Below are 10,773 nucleotides of genomic sequence, written 5' to 3'. Positions count from 1 at the left end.
TATTCCTATGTATAAATTTTAGAAGAAATAAAAATTCAGAAAATCAAGTTACCTAAAAAATTACTTAAAACATCAAGTTCATAGTCATTGTCATTTGACCAATATGGGCTAATAATACTCTGGTAAACTGTTAAGTCTTGAAACATTCCAAAAGTAAGCTGATTAAATCTACATCAAGCATGGCTGCCATCTTGTGGGGACAGGATATAATGTAGTGAGGGGCCAATCTCAAAATAAAGTGCCCCTGTTGGGCTGTAAGTTATCATTTGGCCTCTGTCCACCACTTGTTTGATTTCAATTAACATTCTACCTAAAATCCCATATCAACATCCAGTAAGAAGAGATAAGAAATCTAAACTAAAAGAGATGTCCTGATATATATAACTAATCTTTGCTCCTAAAAATTCAGAGTGAAATAGGTGATTGGGATTAAAGAGTACATTTGTCATTAGGAACACTCAGTAATGTATCGAATTGTTGAATCACTATATTGTACACATGAAACTAATATAACATTGTATGTTAAGTATACTGGAATTAAAATAAAACTTAAAAAGTTCAATATCATGGGTAACGTATGGATAGTGGAAAAAGCTTTGAAATTCAAAGTTTTGACTTGAATTAATGTTAATAATAGGTAAGTTTGGTAAAGTTCTAATATTAACAAAAAAACCCTTATCAATCAATCTAGTTGCAAATTTTGGTTGGAATGTATATCTAATTGAGTAAGAAGAAAACATGACATTGCTCTGACAGGGCAGCCTTACAGATTTAGGGAAAGTATTGAAATGGAGGAATGGATTAAGAGTTTAATGTAGAAGAAAAGAAGGACGGAAGGAAGGAAGGAAGGAGGGAGGAAGGAAGGAAGGAAATATCACCTGTTATCAAGGATAAGATTTGCACTAGTGACACAGATAACATAATTTGAGAGTAGAAAGTGGTGGGTCACTGCAAGGTTGCTCCTCCCCCAAAAGGACGTGGTATACCCAATATGAATATGTTATGTAGAAATGTGTGATTTAATGATTTTCTTGAAGCATATTTAAAAGTCAAAAAATGTGTTTTCTAAGTTCAAGTCTTTCAACAAATGTCATTACAACTTCTGTGATTCAATTTCCCATTCTCTTCTAGAAAACCAAACCAGGCATTGAATAAGAGAGGCCCTAAAGTCACATTGAGCTCTGAACTTTGATATGCTTAGCATAAAACTTGCCTTTTCAGCCCCTCAAACAAAAAGAAGTTGGTTTTTACTTCTGCAAATGAACATCTTAATTATAAAACAGCCATAATTTGTTATTGCCTTTATATGCAGGTGGTCAGTCACTGCTCTCTCATAGTTTTCCTTTCATATTCATGTTAATTAAAGTTGTAATATACTTAGAATCATTTGTGTGACTAATCATTTGTAATACTAATGATACAATTGTAGCAAATTAGAAAAAAATGATCAAAATGCATTACATTCTACTTTTTCTATGACGTTCTTTTCAAAGCTAACTTTTCTCTCTAATTTTCACATAAGCTGTCCCATAAATTTAGTTTATAGCAAAACAAATCTCTTGAGTCATTGAATATTATTGAGGTTCTTTAAAATTGCCTAATGTAAGTTGACTTACTGCCGTTGTAACATGGAGTGAGCAGCTGATTTTTAAAGTTTAGACATTGGTATTCTTAGTACTTGTTTAAAGTGAAAATGAAGGAATTATATATTGCAAGGATTTCCATTATGTTTTCCTCTTTATACACAGTACATTGTAGATGATTAAAGGAGCCTGTATATCCCCTCCAAAAATGAAAATTAATATTTCTCCCCAAATCCAAAATCCGTTCTTCCATAACAAAATAATCACTATTCCTTATGTCTTAAAGCTGCTCAGATTAGCTACCAGTTCTTGAAATTATAGTTGTCTCCCCTTTTCCAAAGGGGATATATTCGAAAACCCACCATGGATACCAAAAACCATGGCTAGTACTGAACCCTATATATACTAGGTTTATTGCTATCATATACCTACAATAAAGCTTAGTTGATACATTAGGCACAGTGACAGATTAATTACAATAACTAATAATAAAATAGAACAATTATAACAATATACTGTAATAGATGGTATATGAATGTGGTCCCTCTCTCTCTCTCTCTCAAAATACCTTTTTATGCTGTTCTCATCCTTTTTCTAATGACGACATAATATGATAAAACGCCTATGTGGTAACAGGAGGTGATGTGAATGGTACAAACACTGTGGTGTAGTGTGAGGCTGCTATTGATCTTCTGATGATACAAAAGGACAATCATCTGCTTCCAGATCATGGTTGACTGTGGGTAACTGAGACTGTGGGAAGTGAAACTGTGGATAAGGGGGGATTACTGTATTGATGTTCATAACACAACTAATGCCTCAATTGAATTGTGTCCACATAGGAAGAATAAATATGTGACTCATGGTTCCCTCACATTTTTATTCCAAAATTAATTATTGGTGAAATCTTTAGTGAATGGAAGCTGTTTTTTTCAAATATACTAGAATGTCACAAAGTTTTGAATTTCCATGCAACAAACCATTTCTATATGACAATGCTTGAATTAAAGCCAAGTAGCTTTAATTAGACTAATAGATAGTCTTCGTAAAAAAAGCCCAAATGGAATTGCAAGTCCTGAATTTCTTATTTTTCCCCCTCTTGAATGTAACATCTAACTTACATAATAAAGGACTTTGTATCCAGCTAACTAAGTAAACTAAATTTGTATACCTCTAATTATATCACAATATGAAATTTTCTAAAATAGTAGGAAATATGGTTAACATGTAATTAAAAAAATGCCTTCAAACTCATATTTCATACAAAAACCACTTTAGGATTCATTGCAAACAGAAATTATATTGACAGTCAAAAAATCGATATTCTTAAATTTAAAATTGGTAAGCCACTGCTATGCTTAAACTCTGCATTAACTTTGTGTCACTTTTGGAAAGCTGCATCTCATGGTACTATTATCTCTTCTGAATGTCAGGAATGGGCATTTTGATGACTTTATGGTTTTTGTGATGCATCACTCAGACTCTGAAATGTTTGAGTACGGTAATAGTGCTGAAGTATGGCTACCCATTAGAGTCCTAGTCAGAGGATTTAAAACATATTGGTCGGGCCCCAAACCCCAGAGATTCTGATTAAATTAGCCTGAAGTACCTTTTTGAAAAGCTTTCCAGGTTATTCCAAAGTAAAGTTGCCTTTAAAAACCAATAAATGGAAGGATTTGGGAATAATGACAACGTTTGGCTCATGATACCCTAGAATGGATTTCCAAGACAGAAGATAATATGAATTGACTGTATTCAGTTATCTCCAGGAATGACATTTATGACAGGACTGAGTCAGTTAATGTTTTGAAGTTCCTCCTTGTTCTTTTATTCTAAGATACTAACCTGTCCTTTCCATGTTAATGGTTATTTCACATTTTTTTTTCTTCATAGAGCACATAGTGACTCATCAATTTTTAAATACCCTTGAGAATAATATAATAGCAAGCTATGGAGAAATAGGTCTATTTATTCAAAAACTTCATTATCTGTAACGAGTAACTATGATCCATGAAATCACAACAGAACCTTTAAAAAGGAAAATGGTATCAATAATATTAACACAATAAATGTTGAGAACATGTGTACTAATAGGAAAAATAAAGTTAAAGGAATGATCAAAATTGAGACAAATTAATCAGTGATGGCTTCTTGGAAGCACTGATTTGTACCAGATTCAGAGGGAAGTGATGATATCTAAGTCAACAAAGGGGCTCTGTGTAAAATGCTGCAGTGAATAAAACATGAATAAGCTATGATCCCTATTCTCAGGGTATTGATGATGTAATTCAGAAGTAGTCCTATCTAACTCATATAAAGGTAGAGTGTGCTATGAGAAGGATGGATTTATTCCATATTAAAGGGCTGGACATGACTTCATGGGCAAAATTTGAACTAAGCCTTGAAGTAGGAGAAGGGAGTGGTTGGGAGGATGAATAAATATCTTCCAAAAAAATTACTGACCTAAGTAACAATATGGCAGGACATTTTCTTGAATGCTCAGGGAAAAAGTACACAAGATGAATGCAAGAAGGCGTTTTGGAGAGGTGAGAACGTACAATTGTGTTTGGAGAAATACTAGGCCAATTCACCAGGCTGGAAAGTCTCAAAAGAGGTTTGGGCGTCTGGGTGGCTCAGTGTCTCCCTCTCTCTGCTCATTGCCCCTTACCCAGTCATGCTCTCCTCTCTCTCAAAATAAATGAAAGAAAGAAAGAAAGAAAGAAAGAAAGAAAGAAAGAAAGAAAGAAAGAAAAAGAAAGGAAGAAAAGAGGTTTGCCAAATATGCAGGTAAGAGAGGGCTCTGAAAGACTTTAAGGAGTTGGACATCCACACATCCCAAAGAGCAACATTTCCAAAGGATTGCAATTCTAATGGAAATAATATCAGGCCTGTTAATATCTGGCCTCAAGCAGTTATTTGTTTGCATCAACCAACCTCCAGTCTACAGTGAGGTCTGACTGGATATAAGATAATCATTACAAGAAAGGAAGTCACAATTGTCAGGAATTTATTTCAAGGAATAAGCATGCAGAAAAGTCTTTCATTCTGGGACTGGGAGGCTGTCATTCAGTACTTTTTCAGCTCTTTTCATGGAGAAGCAACCAACTTCCTCATTCTGAATTTATATACATAGGTCCGTTGTCAGAGATACTCAATGTAATATTTGGATCAAATGTTTCACTGAAGCATGTATTTTAATTATTATATTTTTTAATTTCAATTTCTTTTTTATCCTTTCTCTATCCTGATTGCTTAGAAATACTCTGGAGAGAGAGGGGGAAAAATCACTGTATAAAAAATAATTAGCACGTCCTCTCCTTTTTATAACTTTATAATTGAAATCTCATTAAAGGCTTTCTAGGTCTCCTTTCCCTTAGTGACCAGGTGTCCCTAATTTGTTTTTATCCGATGTGACTAATTCCAGGCAAAGACTAGAAAAAGTCTGATACCTGTTGGAGAATAGCAATAGCAAGGTTAAATAAGTGGGGTGGCTTTTTCAGGTTGTCTTTAACCTCGTAAAACAAAACAAAAAAAAAAAAAAAGGAAAAAAACAAAAGAGCTTCAACGTTTTTCCTCTTGGAGTCCTGCCTTTTTCTCAGTCCCAGTTGAAGATTCCAAGGGAAATGAGAGCACTATTTTGTTTCTCCCTTGTATTGCAGATAGGGGGAGGAGGTGGTTATTAGAGAGAAGCTCTTCCTCTCTCGGTTCCCCCTCTCTCCGCCTGACAGCACCGCTCTCTCGCGGGCTCGCTCGTTCTCCTAGGTGATCCATTTCCAGGCAACGTGGGGCTAGTGCTGAAGCTGCCAGGCTCGCTCCTTGCTCGCTTTCTGCATCCCGCCGGGCGAACCGCTCCAAAAGCATCCTGCAGCCTGCAGGCTTCCCTCCGCCGGCCCGGCCCCGCTGCTCGCGCCCGGCGCAACTCCCCCGCCACCGCGCCCGAGCGAACGGCTCCCCGGGCCCGCCTCACCGAGCTCTGCTCCCCGCCTCGCGCAGAAAAGGAATTTTCTCTGCATTACTATCTGCATTACCTTGAAGTTCACTTTTACTACCCCTCTTGGAGAGGGCTTTTTTCCCCTTCCCCGTTGGAATCTGGCTGCTCCGCTTGGAATCTCCTAATCTTTCCTTTCCACTTACATTTTATTTTGGCAACGAAGACCAGAGATTCTCTGCGGGCCGTTGGGGCGGGGGTGGGGGGGGCGCGCTTTTTTTTTTTTTTTTATTGGGGGAGGGGGGAGGGGAACATCCGGCGTAGGTGGGGGCGGGGGGGGGTCTGTTGGAAGTTGCGGCGGAGCTGGGACTGGAGACCCGCGGCCCCGGCGCCGCGATGGGGATGGTCTGAGCTCCAGCCTCTCCCCCTGCCCGAGAGCAGCCGAGGCTGGATACATTTTTTAAAAGCCAAACTGCAAACAACTCTGGCGATGCCAAAATTCCCCTCCAAGTGACACGGCTTTGCGAAGGAGGTTTCCTCAGGCTGGGGCTCTTTCTCTTATTCGCTCTGCCTTCATCAGCGACGATTAAAGGCTTTGCTCTGGCATAGGAATTTAGGAAAAAAAAAAAAAAAAGCTGCGCTAAACTCTGTCGTGACCTCAAACTCTCCGGACTGGTTTAAAAAATAGATTGAAAGAAAATCCATCCTGAAAGCGATTCAGCATAGGAGGAGATGGAAGTTTTCCCCTTGCTCTTGGTTTTGTCCGCCTGGTGGTCTCGAACCTGGGACTCGGCGAATGCGGATTCAATCATTCACATCGGTAAGAAAGGGCAGGTGTTGCCTGTGGGTACTTTTAACGTTGGGGTTAGCAAATGTTTCCCTTTGCCTCCCCCTCTCCGCCCTTAAGCGTGGCTTACCGGCGCTGGCTTCGGTTTATTGCCCCTTCCCGCTAACCTTCCCTCACACTTGTTCAGTTTTCTGGCAGGATGTGGCTGTTCGAACCTTGACTTGGGCCGTTGTTTCACGGTGAATCGTGGAAGTGCGGGGCTGGATGCGTGGGGGTCTCGAGTTTACCTCAGTTGTGCGTGTGTGTCGGGAAGTGCGGGGCGGGGGGTGTTCTAAGTGTGTGGAGAAAGGAAGTTTAATCGACTCTACCTTCCATATTTTTTCCCGGATGTACAGTTGCTCCATTAAAAAAAATATATATATATATATATATATATGTATCTTTAGGGGAAAGAAGAGGTGTCACCTGTGAGGCGAAAACTGGGGTGAGGGTGGGGGGAGCGCCCTTCGGATCGAACAGGTGGTTTTGCAACGTGAGCGGGCCGCGTTAGCCGCAGCGTTGTGCGATGGGGACGGGGTGCCGGCTGCGCCCCCAGCCTCCTTTGCCTCTTCCCGTCCTCTTGGCTTTGCGGTACACGCGCAGAGTCGCCGCGACGGTGGCGGGAGGGGCCGGCGGCGGTGTGGCCGAGGACGGGGAGCCGCGCGCCTCGCTGCTTCGCGCACACTCCCCCGGCCTGGCGAGGCGGCGAGACCGCCTCGGGACGCACGAGCAGCGCGGGGCGCGCGGGCCGCCCTCGTGGGCTGCCTCGCGGGCACCTGCCTCGCTCGTCTCGCGGTCAACTCCGAGTTGCCGCGCAAGGCCGAGAGCAAAGGCGTCTGGGCTACGGCCGGGCGGCCAGACTCCAAGGAGAGCGCCGAGCCGGCTCGGAGAGGCTCGTGGCCCCACCTATTGGCAACCAGACGGGCCGGGACTGGCCGCGGCGGGCGCGGGCGGGGGCGGGCGGGGGCCGCGCGTCATTATCATGCACAGCGCTCGCGGCTTCAGGCTCCAACTCTTCTCACTTGCTAATCCGTGAGAGCCGAGTGGAGTCGGGCTCCGGCAGCCTTTTCTGCGTTAATGCGACGATTTCCTTTTCGGAAATTCGCGTCCGCGGGCCAGCGAGGCTCATTTATTGGGAAGGAGAGACACCCCTCTTGGGGAATTTTTCTGGGCACAGGACTTTTATCTGTCCACACGGCTTTATGTTCTTCAAATTGAAGCGACAGATGGGTCGCAGCGTCTCCCCTTTTCGTCCCCCTGCTCCCCTCCCCTGCTCAACACGCACACGCACACACACACACGCACACACACACACACAGAGTCCTGGAAGGGGAGTCTGCTTCAGGTGGCTGTGGTGCCTGCCCAGGCGAAGGGCTTCTGTCTGGTGTATGCCTCCACAGCAGCCAGCCCCTCAGCTCCAGGGGACTCCCTCTCTTGGTCTCAGAGGCTGTGTCTGTAAACATGTCTGCCATTCTCTGTCATTTATATCAATAGAAACATATAGGTCTCTGTGCAAGGGGTAATGAGGTCAGGATTCACAATACCTGCCGCTTATGCATTAAGTAAATTAAGCACTAGATAGCTTGACTGCTAGATCACGTTTTGCCCGGGGGCTAACAGGACCCGTGGGTTCAGAACTTTTCAGGGAGAAATTACCGTCTTATTGAGGGGTTCAGTAATGTTCTGACAGAATTCAGAAATGAACTGTGCTCCTCTTAAAGAAATGACATACATTTATGTGCAACTGTAAATGAGTGGAGCAGGATGCAGATATATATTACCAGGGTACCTTTACATTCATTTTATGATTCGAGGTTTCTGTCTTATGCTCCTCATCGCTCAGGAGAGAGGTCTTGTGGATAAATGCTTATTTTATTGCTTATTCTGTGGACTACAGGATAAATATGTTATTTGCAAACACCTACAGCCCTTGCTGTCTTTTACCAGATGAATATATTTTGCAATACAGTCTGATCATTTGTTTCTAAATTGAACACAACTGTTGTATTTTTTCCTTGGCATTCTGTTGTCTGTCAATGTGACATGGCTTGTTTATAACCTGACCAAAAAAAAAAAAAAAAAAGGTAACTGTGTACAAATTACAGATTTCCTTGGACAGCTGGTTGTATGCATGAACTCTGTATATCCTACTAAAAGGAATACTTATCAGACAATTTGACTTGAATGCAATTAGTACATTAGGCAAGAGGATTCGCTTCTTTTATAGGCTACCTAGTATTGCCATGAAGCTAGCAAACTGATAATTGTTTCAAATATCTTTTATAATATACTGATAATGTTATTTCCCAAATTTAAAAAAATGACCAAGAATAATTTGTGTGCATGTTAGAGGTTAAAAGCCTCTCCCACTTCAACCCCCATCCCAGCCAAAGTGTAATAAATTCAAAACTGAATGCCCCTATTAAAGTATTAAGCCATCAATTAATATTCATTGGCTCAGTTTACCTGGTTGATTGGAAAAGAGAATTAATTATCTTTAGGAGGTGATTGCCTTCATTTAAATGTTTAATGGGAGAAATATGCTTATAGCAATTTATTATTTTAGGATTTAAGGGATGAAAGTGAGGAAACTAAAGGGAAGGTGAATATTTCAACTCGCAAGTCATAAGGAGATATGCAGAAATGAGAGGTTTTCCTGGCCTCGTGTGGTGTGTTCAAGTAGAAAGCAGCTGCAGTATATAATCCAGGCAAGCTGGAAAGATTAAAAAAAAAAAAAAAGACACTGTTCTAATAGGTTCTTCAAATATTGAATCCTTTTGGTATTGAACAGAATTCTATGTATGAAAACTCTCTTCCTTCTTTCTGCTTGTTTTCATTTCATGCAGGTAGTTTTTAAAAGTTGATTACATATTTTGAACTCTAATATGTTTTATTAAACTCATGAGTTCACTACAATGATGAAATATATCATAATGTTAAATTCCAGTCGTTGAACTGGCAGTGTGTTTTTTTCAGTAGAAAATGCACTAATATCATACATAATTACTTTGAGTTTCTGTTAAAGTACATTTTAAAGATAATTTGATAATTACATACATTTGTGTAGAGCACATTCACATACAGTATTTAGAAATGAATCACCTCAATTGTGATATTCTTTGCCCCCCCCCCAAAAGAAAGGTCTTTTGACATATAAAAACTGCAATTTTGAATTATGCTTTTGCTTTGAGCCTGTGCATTGATTGAGTAATTTCATCAGACCCACATTACTTGATTGCTTAGAAGTTTCCTAATGATCTGCATGCTGTAGGAAGAACCAAAAAATCGTGAGTGGAATGGCAATGATACTGTGTTTTATGAGGCTATTCAAAAGTCGCTCTGATTTATGTAGCTAGAAAGCTCGAAAGTCTTTGAGATTAGCCACGCTGACTGCTATTTTCTTCATACATCAGTCGTTCCACACTCTTTACTCCCTAAACACAACAGGAGTGTAGAGCACTGCTTTAATTAAGCAGGGATTAGGTGGCATTTCCAGTCAACTGCACAGTTTGTGTTTTGCTTCAAATCTAATATGGAGGATCTCATGTTTTAACAGTTTAATGTATGCTCATTTCTTTATCTGGTTCCTGTGCTCACAGAACTGATTGAAATGAGCTCTCCTAAGTTATATATCTCTACAAGGATGCGCTCAAATAATGTACTTAGTCATATGTTACCAAAATCACTCACAGGTTTTTGTTGTTATCAGTCATAGTAAAATACCTTACGCCAACAGGGAATAGAAACAAACCATTTATTTATGTTTTTCTTATAAGTGAATGATACTTTATCCTCTGATATCATAATCATTAACTTTGATATGTTTGAGAAGCCTAAGACAATTCACAAAATAATTTCATCACAAGAAACTTCAAATTAAAGTATAAAACTGATGGCTGAATAAAATGTCACCACATTAAAAACAATAATAGCAGATTTAAAGCAACAGTTTTCATGATTTCTGCAGTGAGGACTATTATATCAAATATGGAATGTAACAGTATTTCCAGAAAATGTACTGTGTCTTCTACCAAAATGTTGTTTTTTCAACCTCTTTACATAATTTGCATTGGGTATAATAACCCCCAGGAGTCACCAAGGGCTCTTTGTGCTGTATAGAGATATCTCAAAATTTAAATTATCCCTTTATGATTTACAGTAGTTGTTTTCTCCCTAAGTTATGGATAACATATAGTATACATTTCTAGAATGTGTGAACAAGTAGTTTCTGAATTTAAAATAAGGGTATACTTTACTGTTACTCTTTTCTGTATCATTAATACAGTTATTTGACGCATAATTCAGATGTGCATTAAGTTAGACAATGTTGTTAATCAACAGTATCAACTATGACATGACTAATAAGCCATTACACTAAGGACCTTTGCTTTCTACTCCAAGTGAAGGGTACACCCAATAAATATCTCCTATAAATT

The 10,773-nt window shown here is 40.0% G+C and overlaps 1 protein-coding gene across 1 annotated transcript in view; it reads left to right on the top strand.

Annotated features, from left to right (window-relative positions):
• Positions 1 to 6,087: 6,087 nt before the first annotated feature.
• Positions 6,088 to 10,773, top strand: part of GRID2 (glutamate ionotropic receptor delta type subunit 2) — a 1,470,351-nt gene continuing 1,465,665 nt past the window's right edge. Inside the window, exon 1 of the mRNA XM_047856052.1 lies at positions 6,088 to 6,331. Coding sequence (XP_047712008.1) covers positions 6,244 to 6,331 — 88 coding nt within the window. The 5' untranslated portion in view covers positions 6,088 to 6,243. The remainder of the gene's footprint in view (positions 6,332 to 10,773) is intronic.

This window comes from Prionailurus viverrinus, chromosome B1, assembly GCF_022837055.1.
Source record: "Prionailurus viverrinus isolate Anna chromosome B1, UM_Priviv_1.0, whole genome shotgun sequence".
Lineage (NCBI taxonomy): Eukaryota > Metazoa > Chordata > Mammalia > Carnivora > Felidae > Prionailurus > Prionailurus viverrinus.
The sequence above is the reverse complement of the archived record's forward strand: the minus strand, read 5'-3'. Positions and strand labels throughout refer to the sequence as shown.